Source organism: Narcine bancroftii, chromosome 13 (genome assembly GCF_036971445.1).
Source record: "Narcine bancroftii isolate sNarBan1 chromosome 13, sNarBan1.hap1, whole genome shotgun sequence".
NCBI classification, from domain to species: Eukaryota; Metazoa; Chordata; class Chondrichthyes; order Torpediniformes; family Narcinidae; genus Narcine; species Narcine bancroftii.
Window position 1 is genome coordinate 42567909 of NC_091481.1, and position 24635 is coordinate 42592543.

Consider the following 24635-nt stretch of genomic DNA (forward strand, 5'->3'; position numbering starts at 1 on the left):
GCCAGTGGGCTGATAACGCCTCAAACCGTGCATCTTGGCGCCTCACAGTTTGGCGGGCAGCAGCCTCCTTTGAAGAAGACCGCAGAGCCCACCTCACTGACAAAAGGCAAAGGAGGAAAAACCCAACACCCAACCCCAACCAACCAATTTTCCCTTGCAACCGCTGCAATCGTGTCTGCCTGTCCCGCATCGGACTGGTCAGCCACAAACGAGCCTGCAGCTGACGTGGACTTTTTACCCCCTCCATAAATCTTCGTCCGCGAAGCCAAGCCAAAGAGAAGGATTTCATCCCTGTAACTCCTGTCTATCACCCCCTCAGCCTCCCGAATGATCCATTCATCCAACTCCAGCTCCAGTTCCCTCACGCGATCTATGAGGAACTGCAGTTGGATGCACTTCTCACAGGTGAAGTCATCAGGAATACTGCTGGATTCCCTGACTCCCACATTCTGCAAGAGGAGCAGATCCCTGCCCTGGCTTCCATTTCCACTGTTTATGAAATAGGAAAAAGTAAGAAAAGCTTGTCCTTTCCTTCCTCAACTCCTGCACTACTACCTCAGGCTCTGCTACATTGGACTTCTCACACATTGGTTGCTCCACAATGGCCCCTCTGCTTTAACCTTCCCTTCCTTTTATCGGCTCTAGCTGTGAACAATTTAATTTTTGCCTGCATTAAAAAAGGAATCTCAGAGTTGTATGTGATGTCATGTATGTACCTGACAATAAATGTGAAATCTGAAAGCATTGTGAAGAGGGCATGGCCTGGGTGGTGAGGGTTCTTGAGGAAAGAGGCTGCTTTCCTTAGACATCACCTCTTGTAGATGTCCTTAATGGAGTGGACTGATGCCCATGATGGCGTTGGCTGAATTCACAACTCTCATAAGCCGTTTCCTGTCCTGTGTATTGGCACCTCCATACCAGACAGTAATGTAACCATTCAGAATGCTCTCCATGGTACATCTGTAGAAATTTGCAAGAGTCTTTGGTGACCTGCCAAATCTTAAACTCCTCACGAAGTATAGCTGCTGGTAAGCCTTCTTCATAATTGTTCACAGTCCCGCTCTTGCAGACCCCAACAAGATTTGACTGCTATTCAATGGTGAACAAGGGAGGGTTTAATGGGAGGCTGCACTCCCGGATCTCTGACCTGATGCTGGGCACTCAGGCTTGTAATGTTGTTTATACTCTATGTGCTGTGAAACCTGTGTTTTTACTTTGACATTTCGGATGAGCAGCAACATCTCAGTGTCCTCATTAGCTGTCTTTGGGGTGCAGCATCCAAGTGATTTTGGTTATTCTGCCCCTCCCTGTCTGTCTGTCTGCCCCTCACACCTCCATCCTGCTTAGCTGGCATTTATAAACCAGGTTAGATTGTTAAATGTCAGCACATTTGGGCTGATCCACTGAGGAAAAACAGCTGGAAAGAAAGAAATATCCATCAAAAAAATTATCAATCAGTGCAAGTATAGTTTCTTTGGAAAAATTAGTTGAAATTTGTAATGAAATCACTAAAAATGCCATGCAGGTACCAGTGGGATAATTGCTGTTTTCTCAATCCTGACCCCATTAAACAAACCTCTGTTCACAGTATCCTTTCGATCGTGCAGACAAGTTTAATCGAGGCATCAGGAAACTTGGTCTAACTCCGGAGGGGCAGAGCTACCTCGATCAGTTCAGGCAGCTAATCAGCCAGATAGGTAAGGGGCTGTAAGCTTACGCTATTTCACAGTTCCCATCTTGTTTCCCAAACCATATGATGTTCTTCTGGTTTGCAAAAAGTGTTAATGACAGGAAGGTGGATTGGAGTTGAGGTCTCAGATTCTGGCCTCGAAAGTGATGACGAACTTGTACGTGTTTCAGAATCAGAATTTATTGTCATGCGGTTGTCAACAAATTTGTTTAGAAGCATTATTGGGCATTACAGGTGTAAAATTGCTATAAATTGTATTTCTGTAAATTCACTGTTTTACAAAACTAAGCAAATTAGTACAGAAGAAGGGAAATTATGAGGTCGTGTCTGGGGTTCATTGTCCATTCAGAAATCTGATAGCGGAGGGGAAGAAGCTGTTTTTGACCCATTGGGTATTTGTTGTCAGGCTCCTGTACCTCCTTCCTGAGGGTAGCAGCCGCAATCATCAAAGACCCTCACCTCCCGGCTCACGCTCTGTTTTCGCTGCTACCCTCAGGAAAGAGGTAGAGGTGCCTCAAGGCTCTCACCACCAGGTTCAGGAACAGCTGCTACCCCTCCACCTTCAGACTCCTTGACGACAAACTCAATCAGGGACTCTTACTTGTGCACTTTATTGATTTTTATTCTCTCTGTATTACCCAGTCAGTTTGTTTACATTCATTATCTATTTACAGATCTTTTTTACATATATACGCTGTGTACAGTTTAATTTTTGCACTACCAATTAGTGGTAATTCTGTCGCTCCCGCAGTAAAAAGGAATCTCAGAGTTGTATGTGATGTCATGTATGTACCTGACAATAAATCTGAAATCTGAAAGCATTGTGAAGAGGGCATGGCCTGGGTGGTGAGGGTCCTTGAAGATAGAGGCTGCTTTCCTTAGACTTCGCCTCTTGTAGACGTCCTTAATGGAGTGGACTGATGTCCATGATGGCATTGGTTGAATTCACAACTCTCATAAGCCATTTCCTGTCCTGTGCATTGGCACCTCCATACCAGACAGTGTGCTCTCCATGGTACATTCAGAATGCTCTCCATGGTACATCTTTAGAAATTTGCAGGAGTCTTTGGTGACCTGCCAAATCTTAAACTCCTCACGAAGTATGGCTGCTGGCAAGCCTTCTTCATAATTGCATCAATATGAAGGCCCCAGGAGAGATCTTAACATGCAACAGGCAGGATTTGAAATTCTTGACCCTTTCCACTGCTGACCCCGCAATGATGTGACCCACTCAACTAGCTGATCTATCTCACTCCTGTACACTTCCTTGTTGCCATCTATTGTTCTGCCAGCAACAATTGTGTCAATGGCAAATTTGCAAAAGGCATTTCACTTGCGCCTAGCCACACAGTTATAGGTGTAGAGAGAATAGAACGGTGGGCTAAGCATGCATCCTGTGTTGATTGTCAGTGAGGAGGAGACGTTGTTACCAATCCACACTGACTGGTCTTCCAATGAGCAAGTCAGGGATCCATTCTTAAAGGGAGGTGCAGAGGCCCACTTTTTGAAACTTGCTGACTGAGGGGATGATGGTATTAAAAGATGAGCTGTAATCGATGATAAGCAGTCTGATATATGTGCTGTTTTTGTCTAGCTGATTCAGGGCTGAGATGAGAGGCAGTGAGATTACATCTTCTGTGGATTGATTGTGGAGGCAGGTGAAATGTAGTGGGTCCAGGTATTTACTTAGGTATGAGTTCATTCTGGCTATAACCAACCCTCACAAAGTCGGTGGGTACCTTGAATATGAAAATTTTAATTGGAACTGATGTTGGGAGGACGAATAGGAATGGACAAGACTAACACGATCTTTTATCCAGAACCCTTGGGGGACAGTGTGTTCCGAATTTCGGATTTTTCCTGATTTCAGAAAGCCAGATTTAAGCCCACCTGAATTGTGCTGCATATCCACCCCCACCCACCCGACTCGCGCTGCCAGTCTCCCCCCTCACCCGCCCGACTCGCACTGCCAATCTCTCCCCCTCACATGCCTGACTCACGCTGTTAGTCTCTCGCCCACCCGACTCGTGCTGCCACCTCCTCCACTTGTTGGATTTTGGAGTTTTCTGGATTTTAGATGTCCGGATAAAGGATTGTGTACTTGCACTACAGTTCTTTTTAATCATTGATTGAACTGGATACCTCTGCTTTGTATGGTTCAGTACGGCACCTGAGATAAAGGCTGTGGAGATCATGGATCCTGACAAGACAGAAAAATGCCTACAGGACTCAGCAAGCCAGGCAGCATCTGTGGTTAGAAATGGTTAGTCAGTGTTTCTGGTCTGAACACTTCATCAAGGGTCGCAACTTGAAACGTTGACTGACCATTTCTTCCTGAGGGATTCTGTCTGACCTGCAGTTAAGTTCCTCCAGCAATTCCTTGGCTGCTCAAGATTCCAACATCTGCGGCTTTTGCATTTCCCTATGGATTGTGATAATCTCTTCAAATCCTGAAATGCAATGACTTCATTTATAAACTGTACTGTTTGAGATCGCAGATGAGCTGAAAGATATGTGGTTTGGTAAAGTAGATATAGAGCAGAGAATATATGCCCCCTTGTGGGCAAAACCAGAATTAAACATCATAACTAATATCAAGGCTATGACTGCTCAGTGGTTAGAGTACTGGTCTTGTAAACCAGGAGTTGTGAGTTCGTTCCTCACTGGATATGAGTATTACATATAATGTAGTATTACGTGACTATGATAGACCCTTTACCTTTACCAAACTTATTAGGATTTCCAGAGTAACTACTGTATCCAGAAAATGTTGAGAATGTGAGAGCTTTTAAGGGGATGAAGCATGAAGTGTTGAAAATGGAAGTGGGTGGTGTGCAGTGTTAACACTGGCATAGACCGTTTGGTACTGGCCTGTTTCATGTAATGTGATTCACAGGGGACTCATCTCTCAACGATGCTCTCTTGTGGAAAATAAATGACTTTATTCAGTACAGTGTGTGTGTTCAGATGAGAATGTAGCCAGTGCAAGTTTATACTCTGGTCATGAGAAAGCAAACTCTTTTCCTACCTGATGGCTTTTCTTGCAGGGAATGCAATGGGCTATGTTCGGATGATCCGATCTGGAGGACTACATTGTTGCAGTAATGCCATAAGGTATGCCTTAATTATGAAGCTACATGCAACCATTCAAACTTGCAAGCACTGTATGGTGACTCTGTTCTGTTTTAGGTTTGTTCCAGATTTGGAGGATATTGTGAACTTTGAGGAGCTTGTGAAAGAAGAAGGACTTTCTGAGGAAACTCAGACAGCTGCCAGGTAATGCCAGCAAGCTCTGGGTATAAATACATTCCCGACTCGTCCAATAGAAGCCATACTGAATTACCTGTCAAGTTTTCATCGGCATCACACCTCTTTCTTTGCTCTGATTGTATATTACACCCTATCTGGAATAACTCCATCCAGCACACGATGAGAAGCTGAAGTGACTTAGCAGATCCGGCCGCATCTGTGAAGAGAAATGGTCTGTCAACCTCGTCATCATTCGACCTGCTGAGTCCTTCCAACATCTCAGAGTTTGCTCAAGATTCCAGCAACTACAGTTCTTGTGTTTCTCGATTTCCTTTTCAGGTTTTGTTTTGAGTGTTATTCTATAGAATGGAGAAACACTGTTTATTTTAAATTAAATATCTTGTTTTCTGAGAATTAACATTTTATTGTTGTGTTTGTTAGACAGCTGGACTCTGTCCTCACAGATCTCACCAGAAACTCTGCAGAAGGCACTGAATATTTCAAGATGTTGGTGGATGTATTTTCTCCTGAATTTCGTAGCTCTAAAAATATGCACCTGCGTAATTTCTACATTATTGTGCCTCCACTGGTAAGTATGCCTCTTCTCTATTTTTATCACCCGTGCACTTTCGGATGCAACTCTCGTTTGCAATAAGCATTAGGGCTGCTAAACCTACTCTGCTGGAAGAACTCAGTTGGTTGAGGAGCATCGGTGGGAGATAAAGAGTAATCAGTGTTTTGATCCACAGCCTCTTAGAGAGTCTCAATAAAGGGTGAAGACTAGAAACGTCAACCCTTCTTCATCCTCCATGGATGATACACGACCTGCAGGGCGGGTTTAGTTTCACATCCCAGCATCTTCAGTCTCCTGTGGGTGTCCAGCAATAGGACAGGATGTGCACTTATGGCCCCACCTACTGATACGTTCTATCCTTGCTTCTACAGTGCACTTTGACCTGGTGTTGACAGTTCAGAAGTAAAGCAAGGGATTGGTGTTCAGAGGTTTCTCTGCAGTTGCAGACACTTAAAATTTTGAAACCCAGGTTCTGTAGCCCCACCACACACACCATCATGTGTGATCACAGCACGAAGGTTACACATAGCCCAATGTCTCAGGTGGGGAGGGGTGCATCCTTAGTGAATGTTTGGGTGATCGTGCATATCCGAACAGACATAATGTGGGGGTTGTGTGCAGTGAAGTTTCCATTGATGGTGATTGAGAGATGTTATTGTCCTTTTGTTTCTGGGATGTGTGGGAGCCCAGTCATTGCCCAACTGTACTTGCAGCATGAGCTACAGTAGCCAGTCCCTTCTTCAGTTAGACCTGAACTGTACTGCTCTCTCCCCATATCCCCATGCTTTAAATGTCTACTACTCTCCACTTTGTCATTAATTCCAAAGAATTACAAACCTCTCAGACAAATTCCTCCTCAACTCTGTTCAAAAACTATGCTCCAAGGTCTAGTTACCCCACTCGCCATTCCCCAAGAATGTGTATCAATAAGACTATCCCTCATTCTTCTCACTCTCTCCTCGTGTGTGGCCTCGTTATCCAATAATCAATCTGTTAACTCTTGCTGCTGCTTTGAATAAGGAGCTGAAAGAAGTACAATGTCCAGCAGTCTCTAAATTTGCACCAGAACTTCTTTTCTCTACATTTCAGTCTCCTTACAATGGTCCATGTCCCAGGAGACGTGGTGGAACTGGGTCCCGACTCCAGGACCCCAATCCATTTGCCTTCTTCTGCTGTATATTGTTGTCTCACTTGCATTCTCGCTTCCAAAATGTTCACCTCACATTTTCCCACATTATATCCATGCACTGGCTTCCTTCCTTCTCATTCAACCTCTCTACATCCCTGTGCAAGCTCTGTGTGTCCCCTTCACAATATCTCCATCAGTCAGTTTGTGGAAGATATTTGATCCTTTTATCCAACACGAATCTAGAGTGTAAAGTTAAAGCTGATCCCTGTGACATCTTGGCACAGTATGAGGGACAGCCGATGAGAGGAGAGGCCACACTGGATCTGGTTCTGGGGAATGAACCTGGTTTCGGTGAGAGTGAACACAACTCCCTTAGCTTCAACCTAGCTATGGAAAAGTGCTCAACTGGGGAAGGGCTAATTATGAAGGGATGAGGCAGGAACAAGGGATAATAAATTTGAAATAGATGTTTAAGAGTGAAAGCACATATGTCCATGTTCACATGTACATTAATGTCCAAGTACATTATTACATATTTAACATCTCTCCAAGTAGCCTCATCCTCATTCATAGAAGAAACATGGAGGAAGTTTAGGGACAGATTATGCAGGGTTCGGGATAGGTTTGTCTGAATGGGACAAGGAAAAGATGGTAGGAAAAGGGAACCGTGGCTGACGAAACAGGTCAGGCAACAAGAGGAAGAAGGAAACATACATTAAATATAGGAAACAGGAAGGGCTCGGAGAAGTATATGGTAGCCAGGAAGGAGCTTAAGAAAGGTCATAGGGGAACGGGGGGAGGGGGGGATGAGAAGGCTTTGGCATGTAGGATTAAGCAGAACCCCAAGGTGTTCTATGCGTATGTGAAAAACAGAAGGATGATGAGAATGAAGGTGGGGCTGCTAAAGGATAAGGGAGGCAACATGTGCTGGAGGCAGAGGTTGGGGGAGTCCTAAATGAATACTTTGCCCCAGTATTCACAAGGGGAAAGGACCTTGATCACAGTGAGGTTGAAATTGAACAGGTCTGTGTGCTGGACAATGTGGAGATTAAGGAATTGTTGGATCTTCTTAAAAACATCCTGGGACAGGATGTGATATACCCCAGGCTGCTGTGGGAAGTGAGGGAACAGAAGTAGTACATAGCAGTAGCTATGATCTTTGAATCCTCCTTGGCCTCAGGGGAGGTGTCGGAAGATTGGAGAATGGCAAATGTAAAAGGGAGAATCCTGGCCATTATAGACCAGTGAGTCTTACGTCAGTGGTGTATAAACTAATGGAGAGGATACTTACCTCATGAGTCTAATTGAATTTTTTGAGTCGGTAACAAGAAATTGATGAGGGTAGGGTGGTAGATGTGGCCTACATGGATTTTAGCAAGACATTTGACAAGGTCCCCCATGAGAGACTCATCCAGAAAGTCATGAGGATCAAAAGGTGATCTCAAGCTTAGAAGCAAGTCTAGCTCTCTTATACCTGCACCATAGAATGCTACAGCACAGAAAACAGACCATTTGGCCCTTCTAGTCTGTGCCAACCATTATTTTGCTGGTCCCATTAACCTGCTATTCCATAACCCTCTAGACCGCTCCCATCCATGTATCTATCCAATTTATTCTTAAGATCGAGCCTGCATTCACCACATCAGATGGCAGCTCGTTCCACACTTCCACTACTCTCTGAGTGAAAAACTTTGCCCCAATGTTCCCCCTAAACCTTTCTGCTTTCAGCTTAAAACCATGACCTCTCATACTTATCTCCCCCATTCTAAGTGGAAAAAGCCTACTCGCATCAACTCTGTCTATACCTCTCATAATCATGTAAACCTCTATCAAATCTTCCCTCATTCTTCTTTGCTCCAGGGAATAAAGTCCTAACCTGTTTCATCTTTCCCTGTAACTCAACTCTTGAAGACATCTTAGTAAATCTTCTCTGCATTCTGTCAATCTTATTGATATCCTTGCTATAGTTTGGCAACCAAAACTGCACACATTATTCCAAATTTGGCCTCACCAATGTCTTAAACAACTTCAACATAACATCCCAACTCCTATACTCAACACTTTGATTTATAAAAGCTAAGATGCCAAAAGCTTTCTTAATATGACTTTGTGGCAAACTACAACAACACCATATACAAGTTTGCCGTTGATACCATAGGGCAATATTAGAGTGGGTAATGAGTCAGTATACATGAGGAGATTGAAAACTTAGGAGCAAGATTGGCTGAACGATGTATTAACCACGACCTCTCACTCCATGTCACCAAGTCCAAGGAACTGATTGTAAACTATAGGAGAGGAGAGGGTCAGCAACTTCAAATGCCCTGGGCTCATTATATAAACGAAGAAATTACAGCAATGCCTCTGCTTACTGTGGAGTGTGTGGAGGTCCATTATGACATTGGAAATGTTTGCAAATTTCAGAATCAGGATTTATTGTCTTGAAATTCAGTGTTTCACGGTAGCATTATAGTGCAAACATTCATATTATAACCATCTTACACATGACTGTAAAAAAATAAAATAATAGGGGACGAAAAGTTTGTGGTTCATTGATTATTCAGGAATCTGATGGCAGCGGGGAAGAAGCTGCCCTTGTGCCACTGACTGCTTGTTGTTAGGCTCCTGTATCTTTACTCTGATGGTCGCAGAGTGAAGAAGGCGTAGCCTGATTGCTGGGGATCTTTGAGGATAGAGGCTGCTTTTTTAAGACACCGGCTCATGTAGATGTCCTCGATGAAGTCTGGTGCCTGTGATGTCGCAGGCCGAGTTAATTCTTGTTTATTCTTGTTCTGAGAGTTGGTGCCTCCACACCAGGCAGTGTTGCAACCAGCCAGAATGCTCTTCAGGGTACACCTGTAGAAGTTTACGAGAGTCTTCGTTGACATACTGAACCGCCGCAGACACCTCTCAACATATATCGGCTGAAGAGCCTTCTTTGTGATTGCATCGACGAGGAGGCTCCAGGACAGATCCTCGGAATTTGAAGTTCTTGACCCTCTCTGCTACTGAGCCCTCGATGAGGACTGGGTCGTGTTCCCCTGACTTTCTCCTGAAGTCCACAATCATCTCCTTGGTTTTGCTGACGTTGAGCACAAAGTTGTTGCCGTTGTACCATTCAATGAGCTGATCTATCTCCTTTCTGTACGCTTCTTCATTGCCGTTTGTGATTCTGCCGACAACTGTGGTGTCATCGGCAAACAGATGTGTGATGGAAAGTGTGCTGACTGCTGCATCATGGCTTGATATGGGAGCACCAATACCTCAGTGGAAAAACCACTTAGCCCAGTTCATGACACACAAAACTCTCCCCACCATTAAGCATATCTATATGAAACTTTGCTGTCAGAGAACAGCATCAAGGATCCTCGAGACCAAGGCCACGCCAAGTTCTCGCTGCTGCCATCACAAAGGAGGTATAGCTGTATCTTGTACCACCAGGTTCAGGAATAGTTACTGCCCCTCCACCTTCAGACCCTTGAACAATAGAGGATAACAATACACATTTGCTGCTTCATTTAAGGAGACGTGTTCATTATTTATTGCTGGATATTTACACCTGCATTTGCACAGTTTGTTTACAGTTGACAGTTCCTGCTGTTTACATTTTTCAGTTACTAGTCTATAGATTTTCTAAGCCTAGCCCTCCAAGAAAAGAATCTCAAGATTGTAAATGACGTTTTATATGTACTTTGATCATAAATTTAGCTTTGAACTTTGATCTCCCAGTGGCAGACAACTTAATTCCACACTCACAGACTGAAAGAACAGCACTCTGGGCATCTTCATCGACGTCTCCAATTTCTGTAAAGTCCCTTCCCCATCTCACCATTTCCCTCTGTCCAGCTCCCCACCCTCCCTCCAACACCCCACACTCTTCACTTCCTACAATTAAAGAGTAATCATTTTTGGCCTTGTGCCCTCTTCCCCATCACTTCTCAGATTCTTTTTCTCCTACCCTCCCACCTCTTTCTACCACTTACCAGTTAGCCTGTTATTCCCCATTCCCTCCCTCACACCACGTTTTTATTGACAAGTCTACCTGTTTTTCCACATGCCCAACAAAGGAGTCAGGCCTGAAACATCGACTGCATCCACCCTGACCCACAGTTCCTCCTGCACCCAGCCTGACCCACTGAGCCCCTCCTGTATTTTGTGCGTTGCTCCATTCAGTTGACAAAACTATGGTGTCCCAGATGTCTGCAGCAACTCGTGGGGGTGGTGTGTGCTTGTCGGGATGGGTGCAATTCCAACAACATTCAATGTTCCACCACATTCAGAGCAAAGCAGCTGCTTTATTGAACCCCAGCAGAAATATTTGTTCCCTTACCACTGCCACACACCATGAGTAAAGTGCACCTCACTTCAACTCTTTGTCACTCTGGCAGCATTGCCTAAACCACAACTTGACTCTCAAGGTGAACCAGAGGACCACAGGAGCACCACCAGCTTGCTCCACTCCTAATTGCACACTAACCAGGCTTCGAACAATCGCCAGCCCTCTGTGGTCACTGTGTATATCCTAGGACTGTGTAGCAGAGGTGGCCCAAGCTTGCCTGCTGCCAAAGGGTGATCAGGGGATGCTGATTTGGCCAGCAATGGACTGTAGAGTGGCCCAGGTCTCCTTCCCCAAATGGTGTTTCAAACTATTCTGCTCATGCCTGGCCATCTTCCGAGACATTCACATTTGTTATTTAAATCCCTATCGTTTTGTTAACTGAATTTAAATTTGATGACTCTTTAATTGTTGTCTCTGAATGATGCTGGTCTTGTAATTAAGGATAAGTTCACAGAAGACATTCCTCACATTATCTGTTTTTTAATAACATTATGATCTTCCAATATTATTGTAGACAATCGAAAAATGCAAGTCAAAGTTCATGGTTCAGGTCCATTAAATGTTAATTTTGTTTTGTTCTCCACACCTTATTGTTGTTTGCGCCTGGCTGTTTCCCCAGACATTGAATTTCGTTGACCACTCAATAAGCTGCAAGGAGAAGCTGAACAAGAAGAACAAGTTTGGAGCTGCTTTCACCGATGACGGGTTTGCAATGGGTTGGTCAAAATATAATCGTGTTTTTATGTTTGAGATAAACTGATTGAATGAGCATATGTCAGTTCTCAAATTGTTATGTTGAATTAATTGGCCTTCTCTGAGCCTATTTCATTCCCCGATACCAAAACAGCCCCACCACCCATATCAGTGCCTTGCATTTGTTGGGTAAGTCATGACTCACAGGAGCTCTCCCACACTGTGTGGAGAGCTTCAGTGTGTGGATGTCCCACTGACCAGAGCTCTCCCACACTGTGTGGATGTCCCACTGACCAGAGCTCTCCCACACTGTGTGGATGTCCCACTGACCAGAGCTCTCCCACACTGTATGGATGTCCCACTGACCAGAGCTCTCCCACACTGTGTCAATGTCCCACTGACCAGAGGTCTCCCACACTGTGTCGATGTCCCACTGACCAGAGCTATCCCACACTATGTCGATGTCCCACTGACCAGAGCTCTCCCACACTGTGTGGATGTCCCACTGACCAGAGCTCTCCCACACAGTGTCAATGTCCCACTGACCAGAGCTCTCCCACACTGTGTCCAATTAATATATTTCTCTGGTAGGCTGAATTTTTGTAATACTTTGAATAAATAATTCCATTCTACTCTGTCAAAGGCCTTCTCTGCTTCTAAAGCAACCGCTACTGTTGGAGTTTTATTTCCTTCTACTGCATGAATTAAGTTAATAAATTTACAGATATTGCCTGTTGTTTGTATTTTTTTAATAAATTCAGTTTGGTCTAGATTTACTATTTTTGGTACATAGTCGGCCAATCTGTTTGCTAATAGTTTAGCTATTATCTTATAATCTGTGTTAAGTAAAGATATTGGTCTATATGACGCTGGTGCAAGTGGATCTTTCCCTGTCTTCGGTATTACTGTAATTATTGCTGTTTTGCATGAATCTGGTATGCTTTGTGTTTTATCAATCTGGTTGATTACCTCCAGAAGGGGAGGAATTAATAAGTCTTTAAATGTTTTATAGAATTCTATTGGGAATCCATCCTCTCCTGGTGTTTTATTGTTCGGTAGTTTTTTTAATATCTCCTGTAATTCTTCTATTTCAAATGGTTTTATTAATTTATTTTGCTCCTCTGTTTGTAATTTCGGTAGTTCAATTTTAGTTAGAAATTCATCTATTTTGTCTTCTTTCCCTTCGCTTTCAGTTTGATATAATTGCTCGTAGAATTCCCTGAAGTTTTCATTGATCTCCGTTGGATTATATGTAATTTTTTTGTCCTTTTTCCTTAATGCAAATACCATTCTTTTAGTTTGTTCTGTCTTAAGCTGCCATGCTAGAATTTTGTGCGTTTTTTCCCCTAGTTCATAATATTTCTGTTTTGTCTTCATTATGTTCTTCTCCACCTTATATGTTTGTAGTGTTTCATATTTTATTTTTTTAACTGCCAATTCTCTTTTAGTTGTATCTTCCTTTATTGCTAATTCTTTTTCTATATTTGTTATTTCCCTTTCCAACTGTTCTGTTTCCCGATTGTAGTCCTTCTTCCTCTTAGTTACATAACTTATTATTTGCCCTTCTGATGAACGCTTTCATTGCGTCCCATAGTATAAACTTATCTTTCACTGATTCCGTATTTATTTCAAAGTACATTTTAATTTGTCGTTCAATGAATTCTCTAAAATCCTGTCTTTTAAGTAGCATGGAGTTTAATCTCCATCTATACATTCTTGGTGGGATGTCCTCCAGCTCTATTGCCAATAACAGGGGTGAGTGGTCCGATAATAGTCTAGCTTTATATTCCGTTTTCCTAACTCTCCCTTGAATGTGGGCTGATAACAGGAATAGGTCTATTCTTGAGTATGTTTTATGTCTACCCGAATAGTATGAATATTCCTTTTCCTTTGGGTGTTGTTTCCTCCATATATCCAAAAGTTGCATTTCTTGCATCGATTTAATTATAAATTTGGTTACTTTGTTCTTTCTGTTAGTTTTTTTTCCAGTTTTATCCATGTTTGAGTCCAAATTAAGGTTAAAATCCCCTCCTATTAGTATGTTCCCTTGAGTATCTGCTATCTTCAAAAAGATATCTTGCATAAATTTTTGATCTTCTTCATTAGGTGCGTATACATTGAGTAAATTCCAAAATTCTGAATATATCTGACATTTTATCATTACATATCTCCCTGCTGGATCTATTATTTCCTCTTCTATTTTGATTGGTACATTTTTATTGATTAATATAGCTACTCCTCTGGCTTTTGAATTATATGATGCTGCTGTTACATGTCCTATCCAATCTCTCTTTAATTTCTTGTGTTCCACTTCAGTTAGATGTGTTTCTTGTACGAATGCTATATCAATTTTTTTCTTTTTTCAGTAAATTTAAGAGTTTCTTCCTTTTGATTTGGTTATGTATTCCGTTAATATTTAAAGTCATATAGTTCAACATAGCCATTTCATACTTTGTTTATCTTTCCTTTCCGTTTCCTTATCACCACCTCCCCTTCTTATCCATTTCTGCTTTCTTTTTTTGAACACATTATAAGACAACATTTCTAAAACATAAAATATTTCCACTATTCTCATATCTGAAATTCCTTTAACCCCAGTAGTCCCTCCCCTTTCTGAGTTGCCCTTTGTCCCTTGTCGGGCAACCACATCTCCACTTTCCATTTGGATTTGCGAATCCGCTTGCAAGTGTCAACTGATTTTGCAGTGACTGTAATTCTTCCCCACCCAGCCCCCCAGAAAAGATTCTAATCTTCATATATAACAAAGGTCACTCTCTTAATTCCCTCCTTACTTCCTTTCTTCCCTTTCTTTCCCTTCTTAGTTCTTACCTATACTCTATTTTTTATATATACACATATATATACATATACATAATATATATATATATATATATATATACCTACATACACACATACATATAGTTTGTTGTCATTTTTGTTCTTGTTACATCTCTTCATCTCTCTCTCTGTTTTGTAGTTGTTCTGCGAATTTTCGTGCTTCTTCCGGATCCGAGAATAGTTTGTTTTGCTGCCTTGGAATAACTATTTTAAGTACCGCTGGGTATTTTAACATAAATTTATAACCTTTTTTCCATAGGGTCGTTTTTACTGCATTGAACTCCTTCCTCTTCTTCAGGAGTTCAAAACTTATATCTGGATAGAAAATTTTTTTTTGACCCTTGTATTCCAGTGGTTTTTTGTCTTCTCTTATTTTCTTCATTGCTTTCTCCAATATATTTTCTCTTGATGTATATCTTAGGAATTTTACTAGAATGGATCATGGTTTTTGTTGTGGTTGTGGTTTAGGGGCTAATGTTCTGTGTGCCCTTTCTATTTCCATTTCTTCCTGTAATTCTGGTCTTCCTAGGACCCTGGGGATCCATTCTTTTATAAATTCTTTTATATCTTTGCCTTCTTCATCTTCCTTAAGGCCCACTATCTTTATATTGTTTCTTCTATTATAATTTTCCATTATATCCATCTTCTGAGCTAACAGCTCCTGTGACTCTTGAACCTTTTTATCAGATTCTTCTAATTTCTTTTTTAAGTCATCTACTTCCATTTCTATGGCTGTTTCTCATTCTTCCACCTTGTCTACTCTTTTTCCTATATCTGTCATGATCATCTCTAATCTATTCACTTTTTCTTCTGTACTTTCTTCTTTTAATTTCACTGAATTCTTGTGACTGCCATTCTTTTACTGTTTCCATATATTCTTTAAAAAAAGATATATCCATGTACTTGCCCTTCCCTTCATCTTCCAATTCTCTGTGTTCTTCCTCCCCTTCATCTGAGTCCACTCCAGGATTTGTGTCCTTTACTTCTGTCTCTTCTGGTTTTCTTGTTGGGTTGTTTGTTTTATTTTGTTGGGTATTTTTGGTCTTCTTATTTTTGTTAGAAGTGTCTTGGTGTTGGTCTTCTTCCTCTGGGTTGTTTCTTTGATTTCTTATTTTTATTCTTTTCCTTCTTGTTCTCGTTATTTTCTATGCTTTCCTCTTGCTGTGGTGTTGTAGTTGCCTGTTTCAGCTGTGGAGATCTACTCCTCAGCTTGTCCCCCCTCCCGTCAGTATTATTATTGTCTTGCGCATCGCGCATGCGCGAATCCTCGCGCATGCGCAGTTGCGCACTTTTGTTTGGCTCCGTGAGCCATTTTTGAAGTCCCGAGTTTGGGCATTCGACTGACCTCAGGGAGCGAGCTTCTCTCTCCACAGCGGGCCTCCTCGTACAGGTAAGGCCTTCACCTTCTTCTTCCGACGTCTTTCCTTCTACTTTTCTTCCCGTTGTTTATGGTTTTTCTTTCTTCGCTGCCATTTTCTCCATACTTTTACTTTCACTTTGTTATGGTTTTTATGTTTGTGCCTTTGTTTTTCTCTATCTTTTTTTTTAACTTTTCTGGAGAGGGGTGGAGTTCCCCTACCGGCCACTACTCCATCATGTGACTCCTCTCCTCTCCCACACTGTGTGGATGTCCCAGTGACCAGAGCTCTACCACACAGTGTGGATGTCCCACTGACCAGAGCTCTCCCACACTGTGTCGATGTCCCACTGACCAGAGTTCTCCCACTCTGTGTGGATGTCCCACTGACCAGAGCTCTCCCACACAATGTCGATGTCCCACTGACCAGAGCTCTCCCACACTGTGTCAATGTCCCACTGACCAGAGCTCTCCCAAATTGTGTGGATGTCCCACTGACCAGAGCTCTCCCACACTGTGTCGGTCCCACTGACCAGAGCTCTACCACACTGTGTCGATGTCCCACTGACCAGAGCTCTCCCACATTGTGTGGATGTCCCAGTGACCAGAGCTCTACTACACTGTGTCGATGTCCCACTGACCAGAGCTCCCCCACACTGTGTCGATGTCCCACTGACCAGAGCTCTGCCACACTGTGTTGATGTCCCACTGACCAGAGCTCTCCCACACTGTGTGGATGTCCCACTGACCAGAGCTCTCCCACACTATGTCGATGTCCCACTGACCAGAGCTCTCCCACACTGTGTGGATGTCCCACTGACCAGAGCTCTCCCAAATTGTGTGGATGTCCCACTGACCAGAGCTCTCCCACACTGTGTCGGTCCCACTGACCAGAGCTCTACCACACTGTGTCGATGTCCCACTGACCAGAGCTCTCCCACATTGTGTGGATGTCCCAGTGACCAGAGCTCTACCACACTGTGTCGATGTCCCACTGACCAGAGCTCCCCCACACTGTGTCGATGTCCCACTGACCAGAGCTCTCCCAAATTGTGTGGATGTCCCACTGACCAGAGCTCTCCCACACTGTGTCGGTCCCACTGACCAGAGCTCTACCACACTGTGTCGATGTCCCACTGACCAGAGTTCTCCCACTCTGTGTGGATGTCCCACTGACCAGAGCTCTCCCACACAATGTCGATGTCCCACTGACCAGAGCTCTCCCACACTGTGTCGATGTCCCACTGACCAGAGCTCTCCCAAATTGTGTGGATGTCCCACTGACCAGAGCTCTCCCACACTGTGTCGGTCCCACTGACCAGAGCTCTACCACACTGTGTCGATGTCCCACTGACCAGAGCTCTCCCACATTGTGTGGATGTCCCAGTGACCAGAGCTCTACCACACTGTGTCGATGTCCCACTGGCCAGAGCTCCCCCACACTGTGTCGATGTCCCACTGACCAGAGCTCTCCCACACTGTGTGGATGTCCCACTGACCAGAGCTCTCCCACACTGTGTGGATGTCCCACTGACCAGAGCTCTCCCACACTATGTCGATGTCCCAGTGACCAGAGCTCTCCCACACTGTGTCGATGTCCCACTGACCTGAGCTCTCCCAAATTGTGTGGATGTCCCACTGACCAGAGCTGTCCCACACTGTGTCGGTCCCACTGACCAGAGCTCTACCACACTGTGTCGATGTCCCACTGACCAGAGCTCTCCCACATTGTGTGGATGTCCCAGTGACCAGAGCTCTACCACACTGTGTCGATGTCCCACTGACCAGAGCTCCCCCACACTGTGTCGATGTCCCACTGACCAGAGCTCTCCCACACTGTGTTGATGTCCCACTGACCAGAGCTCTCCCACACTGTGTGGATGTCCCACTGACCAGAGCTCTCCCACACTATGTCGATGTCCCAGTGACCAGAGCTCTCCCACACTGTGTCGATGTCCCACTGACCTGAGCTCTCCCACACTGTGTGGATGTCCCACTGACCAGAGCTCTCCCACACTATGTCGATGTCCCACTGACCAGAGCTCTCCCACACTGTGTCGATATCCCACTGACCAGAGCTCTCCCAAATTGTGTGGATGTCCCACTGACCAGAGCTCTCCCACACTGTGTCGGTCCCACTGACCAGAGCTCTACCACACTGTGTCGATGTCCCACTGACCAGAGTTCTCCCACTCTGTGTGGATGTCCCACTGACCAGAGCTCTCCCACACAATGTCGATGTCCCACTGACCAGAGCTCTCCCACACTGTGTCGATGTCCCACTGACCAGAGCTCTCCCAAATTGTGTGGATGTCCCACTGACCAGAGCTCTCCCACACTGTGTCGGTCCCACTGACCAGAGCTCTACCACACTGTGTCGATGTCCCACTGACCAGAGCTCTCCCACATTGTGTGGATGTCCCAGTGACCAGAGCTCTACCACACTGTGTCGATGTCCCACTGGCCAGAGCTCCCCCACACTGTGTCGATGTCCCACTGACCAGAGCTTTCCCACACTGTGTTGATGTCCCACTGACCAGAGCTCTCCCACACTGTGTGGATGTCCCACTGACCAGAGCTCTCCCACACTATGTCGATGTCCCAGTGACCAGAGCTCTCCCACACTGTGTCGATGTCCCACTGACCTGAGCTCTCCCACACTGTGTGGATGTCCCACTGACCAGAGCTCTCCCACACTGTGTCGATGTCCCACTGACCAGAGCTCTCCCAAATTGTGTGGATGTCCCACTGACCAGAGCTCTCCCACACTGTGTCGGTCCCACTGACCAGAGCTCTACCACACTGTGTCGATGTCCCACTGACCAGAGCTCTCCCACATTGTGTGGATGTCCCAGTGACCAGAGCTCTACCACACTGTGTCGATGTCCCACTGACCAGAGCTCCCCCACACTGTGTCGATGTCCCACTGACCAGAGCTCTCCCACACTGTGTGGATGTCCCACTGACCAGAGCTCTCCCACACTGTGTGGATGTCCCACTGACCAGAGCTCTCCCACACTATGTCGATGTCCCACTGACCTGAGCTCTCCCACAGTGGGAAAGCTTATTTATATATAAATGTACAAAAGCATGAGATGAATAGATTGGGTGAATGCAGGGAATGTTTTTCCCAGAGTAGGGGAATCGTTAACTAGAGGAAACGGGTTTGATGTGAGAGTGGAGAGATCATACAGGAGGCCAAGAGGTTTTTCTTTCACCCACAGAGGGTGGTGGATTGTGGAATGGACTGCCGGAGGAAGTGCTATTGCAATGTTTAAGAAAAAATTGGACAAACACATGGACAGAATGGGTTTTGAGGGACATGGCCAAATGCAGACAGGTGGGAAATTCTGGTCAGCGTGGACATTGGACCAAAGGGTCTGTTTCCCCTCTGTGTGACTGACCGGAGATGTCTCTGTCACTCAAACTGGACTGCAACTCCATCAATTTCCCAAGGTGAGCCCTCCCTACCTGTGTCTCTGCATGGCCAGTGTTAGAGTTTGGATTGTACACCATCCAGGCCATTGAACTTTGATTCATTGCATTGTTTTTGAGAGTTTCTGATGGTTCTTCAATCATTGCAGGTGTTGCCTACATCCTCAAACTGCTGGATCAGTATCAGGAGTTTGATTCGTTGCACTGGTTTCAGTCTGTGAGGGAGAAGTATGTGAAAGAGAAGAATGCAGTTGTCAAACAGCAAAACGTTCAGTCAACCAATCAGGATGAAAAGCTCATGCAAACAATGAACCTAACCCAAAAACGGTTGGACATCTATTTACAGGTACGCAGCATTGAAATAAATAAAAGCCTAGATGAAAGTCACTCTCCATGACTCCCAAACCACTATGCTGTGTTCCAGCAAAGCCCCACTCCCACAGAAGCCAAGGTGATGGTGCAGGGACCCTGATGATCTCCCCCTCTCCCAGGTCAGGGGCTACCAAACTAACAGTGTTGGCAAATATCTGGCACAGTCCCAATCAATCCACAGCACCCGGAATGCATGTAAAAATGAAAAACATTGTTTCAAAAAATTTAGCAGCTTCATTTGAAAAATCTGTACACCTATGGCTAAAAATGAAACTAACTGAAATAATGAGTAAAACCTCTGGTACCTGGCACCGATGGGTATTGGTAGATGTTGGATAAGTACTTTCCGGTTGCTTGAGGCTTACTGTTACAATGCCAAACTAATACACCTGTATTAAGAATAAACAATTTTAAAGATAAAAAACCAAAATACTCCACTGAGCAAACTTCACTTGCATGAACCTTAAAGCATTTTATTTCAGTCACATTCTATGAAAACATTTAACCGTCTCTGCATCCTCCTCCACAGAGCCACCCAAAAGACAAACAATGACATTAGAGATAATTAAACCCCCCCCCCCCCCAAAGTTTACAGATGAAGCCTTTGACCAGGATGACTCTTCCTAAGCTGGGATAAGGAGGCACTTTAAGAGAGTCACCCCATCAGCGAGCGGCATCAACCAGCTCTTCATCCTGGATGTCACCATTTTATTCAAACATAACTTTATTCAAACTGCTGCTACGAGCAAAACCCGACTAAGGCCCTCCGCTGGCTGAATATTTGCTCCCATCTTCACCAAAACTCTATGTGTTACTTCAGAGAACATTTACTTTTACGATTTTAAACTTGCATATTTTATTCTTATTTATTTTCCCCTTTTTTTCTCCAGTTTGCTTGAATTCAGAAGAGCAAGGGTTTTATTGAAAGCTTTTAAATTCAGATATTGGGCATTAGAAAATTGTACACGCACTTAGAATTCAAATTGTTTGAATCAGCTTGCTAAACAAATATTTTGCTGACAAATATATTCAAGTTTATTATTATCCGATTGTACATCTATAACCCGATGAATCAGTGTCTCTCCAGACCATGATGCACACACAAAAACACCCAATACCCAGTACATAATGCTCACATTAATGAATATATTTGGGAGGATCAACACGGATATAGGACATTATCAATCTCACAGCCTGCGGAAAGAGCTATTTCTGGCAGTCCTGATTTTAATTCTCCTTGACGGTAGAGGGTTAAAGATACTGTTGCTGGATATTCATCAACTCACAGAATTGGTAGGAATGGGAAAAGATAAAAGGTTAAAATAACTGATCCATTAAGGTTGGATTTTTCACAAATTTGGACAGTTTAATTGTGAGAAGTGCTGAACCTCATGTCCTCTGAGCACTAAACTAGTTTCAGTGTTATTTATTGAACATGTTCGAAAGCATGACCATCTCATAATGAATGAAGAAGGACAGAGCGAGTAATGCCCATCCTCCCAATGACCCCATGGGATTCTTTGCATTCACCTGGTGAGAGAGCTGGGGCTTGTTTAACTGCAGGAAGGAGTGTGCAAATGTTTTAGAGCTAATTGCAGTTGAAAGAAAACTTGTTGTTGACAATTTTTTAAAATCTGGAGGTGTGGGAAATGTGAAAAGGAAACAAAATCTGGGTACACTCAGCAGCAACTGTGGAAGGAAACAGAGGAAGATCTAGTGCCTTTCTCTGTCGAGGCTCCAGTTGTGACTCTCCACAGACTGCCTGACCTGTTGTGTAGTTGTGGAATTTCTGTAATATAATGTTACAAACAGGGTAAACTTTTGCTTTTGTGATGGGATAAAGCCTTGTTGCTTCCTACTGAACTAGCCTGAATGGTTGGAGGCAGGAACAATTGTTGCTGATGTTGATTGCACTGGTTTCTATCCAGGAGTTCGAGCTTCTCTACTTCTCACTGAGCAGTGCGAGGATTTTCTTCCGAGGAGATCAGACAGCAGCTGAAGAAAGTCAGGAGCAAAAGGAAAAGGAAGGCAAGTGATCAGATCAGGTACTATTTACTGTCAGGTAACCAAACAGAAATGTAGTATTACACCAAAGTGCCTTTAGTCTGCCATAAGGAAGACTAAGATTTGCCATTAGTATTGCCCAGCACCCCTTACCGTCAGAGAAAGAGTGTCTGTGGATTTGCCTCCAGTGCTCCTGCAGCTTCTGCAGCCGCACAAGACTAGTTTAGTTCAAACCATCGGTAACCCGAACCCAGATTCGAACCTCCAACATGATGAGGAAGACTTTAGCGCCCAGGGCCCTCCTTGCCATCAGTGTTCTCGCAAATCCCAGTTCGTATACCTGGTTCTCATGAGCCACATGCCAGCAGCCCGCAGCCTGGTGTGAGTCCTTTGACCCTGTGTGGGTTCCTTGCCCTTGAATCACCAACAGCTCATAGCCTGTTGTATGTCCTTCAGCTTCAGCCACCGTGTTCACCATCCTTGGGGTCATTCCCTCTACTTCTCCTCCTCAAAGGGATGTGTTTCCCCCATTCCTGCTGCCCTTTGCCAATTCACTGCAACACCTCGAGGCCCCTGCCGAACACAGGTGCCGCCATCTTGGGCCCAGATCCTGCAGTTGCAGGATTTTAAACAAAACACCATTAGCTCCTTTAGCAGGCCATTTAAAGCCTGTTTGGACTGTTGGCAGTGGGACCCCATGGGAAGTTCTGAGTCTCCTCTCCATGACTCCAGTCTCCAGCAGTCCTTGCATGGTTTTAACTGAACTTTCTCTCTGTACTTTTATTTTGCACTTTCTTTGGTTGGCTTGTTTTAAACACCTCTGATGCAGGGAAACATTTCTGACCATCTACCCTCACTCTTATAATTTTGTACGTCTTAATCAATCTCTCCTCAGCCTCCTTCGTTACATAGAACATAAGCCCAGGAATCTCACTCCAAAGAACTCTCCAGTGTTTTAAAACGTTAGTCATGGAAAAGTACAGCACAGAAATGGGCTCTGTCAGTCTACCTTGTCCATGACTACTATGGAACAATTCCACTGTTCTTTTCTCTGAGAACATCTGTCCCCAGTTAAAACTGCCATCTTCCAGCTTCATCCCATTGAAATTAACCACTTTCCCAGTTCATCTGCGCCATCCTTGTCTAAAACGTCTGGGAGTTGTGGTCACTATCTCTGAAATGTTGATCCACTGAAGAGTCTGTCACCTGACCAACTTTATTATCCTGTAACTGATCCAATATGGATCTGCTCTAGTTGACCTGTGTGCATCAGTCCCTGTTGCACGTCTTTTTGTGTGTTGGTCCCCGCGGAGACCCAGGGGAGAACCCATGCAGACACAGGGAGAACATAAAAACTCCTGACAGACAGCGCGGTATTCGAACTCCTGTCCCAGTCGCTGGCGCTGTAAAGGCGTTGCACTGACCATGTGCCTCAAATGGTGGATGGTGGCTGTACCTTCAGCTGCTTAATCCCCCAGTTCTGGATTTCCTCCTGCCTTTGAGGAGTTCCTTTAATTCTACCTTTGTCCAGGTTGTGGACAACTGCCCTCTGGCTGGTCTGAGTCTCTGGGGCTTTCCCCAAGACTGGGTTGCATCCAGCCCAACTACTCCACAATGATTAACCCTTCCCTCCCAAACACCCATTATTTCTTACATCCATGGGCCTATCTAAGAGTCTTTTGAAAGTCCCTATTTTATCGACCTCTATCACCCCCTCTGGCAAAGCATTCCAGGCCTCTGACTCTCCCCTAAGCTTTCCTCCACTCACCTTAAATTAATGAGCTCTGGTATTTGCTGCTCTCACCCCAGGACAAAATTGCTGGTGTCAACTCTGACTAAGCCCCTCAATATCTTATACACCTCCATTAAAACAGACGTGCCAGTCTACACTAGGGCAGATGTAAGTCTGGGATTAGAGAATCTTTAACAAAACTGCTTATTTGCTTCCTTCAGATGAAACAGAAAAATCAGGCAACTGTAACGCCAAGGACGTGTCTTCAGAATCCGGCATGAAATGAAGTTTGTATCATGTCAAAGGAAAGCCTGTCCCCACCCACACTCTGTCCCCACCTCACCCCCACCCCAACCCCCATTCCTTCTCCATCCCCACCCCCCACTTTATCTGCTCCATCCCCAACTCCACCCCGTCCCCACCCCCAGCCCCATTCTGTCCCCACCTCCACTCCGTTCCCTCCCTCCCTCTGACCCCATGCCCAGACTCGCTCCGTCCCCATCCCCGTCTGTCCCTGGCCCCAACCTGCCCCTGTCCTTTCCCTTGTTATTCCAACAGGTTTTGGGCCAGTTTGGAGTCTCTGTTAGAAGGCTATGTGCTGGACAAATTGGCCTGGCTTCTTTCAAGCAGTGGCAGATTGTACCCTGACACCAGTGCCCATGAGGTGTTTCCGTCTGTACCACTCTGCTGGTTCATCAGCACCCCATATGAACATCAAAATGAATCCTTCCCACAGAAACGCTTACAGAACAAACAGCTGCTAAGGAATAGCTCCTGATGCTTGTCTGTCAGGATGTATTGAGGAAACCCGCTCATCTTAGCTTTTTTACTGTAGCCGGCCTGTCTAGAATGTGACTCTGCTTGTAATACTCAGGAATATTGTACCAAACAAATCACTCTAATCAGCCTCAGAATAAAGAATTAATATCTTTACCCTTGTGAAATTTTCACGATATACAAGCATGTGCTTCTGCTTATTTTGGAAGTGTCTCATGAAGCTGGTGTGATATTAGCACCTACCCCATGTTGGACCAGAACCACCTTGCGATGAGTGGAATAGACCATACCTTGGGTGGTGTGAGCACATCAGTGAGTTGGAAGTGCTGTGAGCTGAAGATGCAGGAGTCCCGAGGAATGAGGATTCAGTCTGTGTTGACACCCTTCATACTTCATTCTATCCTCTCTCATTCCTCACCCTCTCCTCTCCCCCATTCCATTTCACA

The 24635-nt window shown here is 44.6% G+C and overlaps 1 protein-coding gene across 4 annotated transcripts in view; it reads left to right on the forward strand.

The window, feature by feature from the left end:
* Nucleotides 1-24345, forward strand: part of washc4 (WASH complex subunit 4) — a 182564-nt gene extending 158219 nt beyond the window's left edge. For 3 of the 4 annotated variants that reach the window (XM_069909974.1, XM_069909976.1, XM_069909978.1), the window contains 8 exons: nucleotides 1589-1697; nucleotides 4738-4804; nucleotides 4880-4966; nucleotides 5381-5528; nucleotides 11601-11697; nucleotides 19454-19650; nucleotides 21605-21704; nucleotides 23634-24345. In XM_069909974.1, the coding sequence (XP_069766075.1) occupies nucleotides 1589-1697; nucleotides 4738-4804; nucleotides 4880-4966; nucleotides 5381-5528; nucleotides 11601-11697; nucleotides 19454-19650; nucleotides 21605-21704; nucleotides 23634-23698 (870 nt within the window). In that variant the 3' untranslated portion in view covers nucleotides 23699-24345. Of the gene's footprint in view, nucleotides 1-1588; nucleotides 1698-4737; nucleotides 4805-4879; nucleotides 4967-5380; nucleotides 5529-11600; nucleotides 11698-19453; nucleotides 19651-21604; nucleotides 21722-23633 lie in introns of all 4 variants that reach the window. The other variant, XM_069909975.1, reaches the window with a different exon arrangement.
* The last annotated feature ends 290 nt before the right edge of the window (nucleotides 24346-24635 follow it).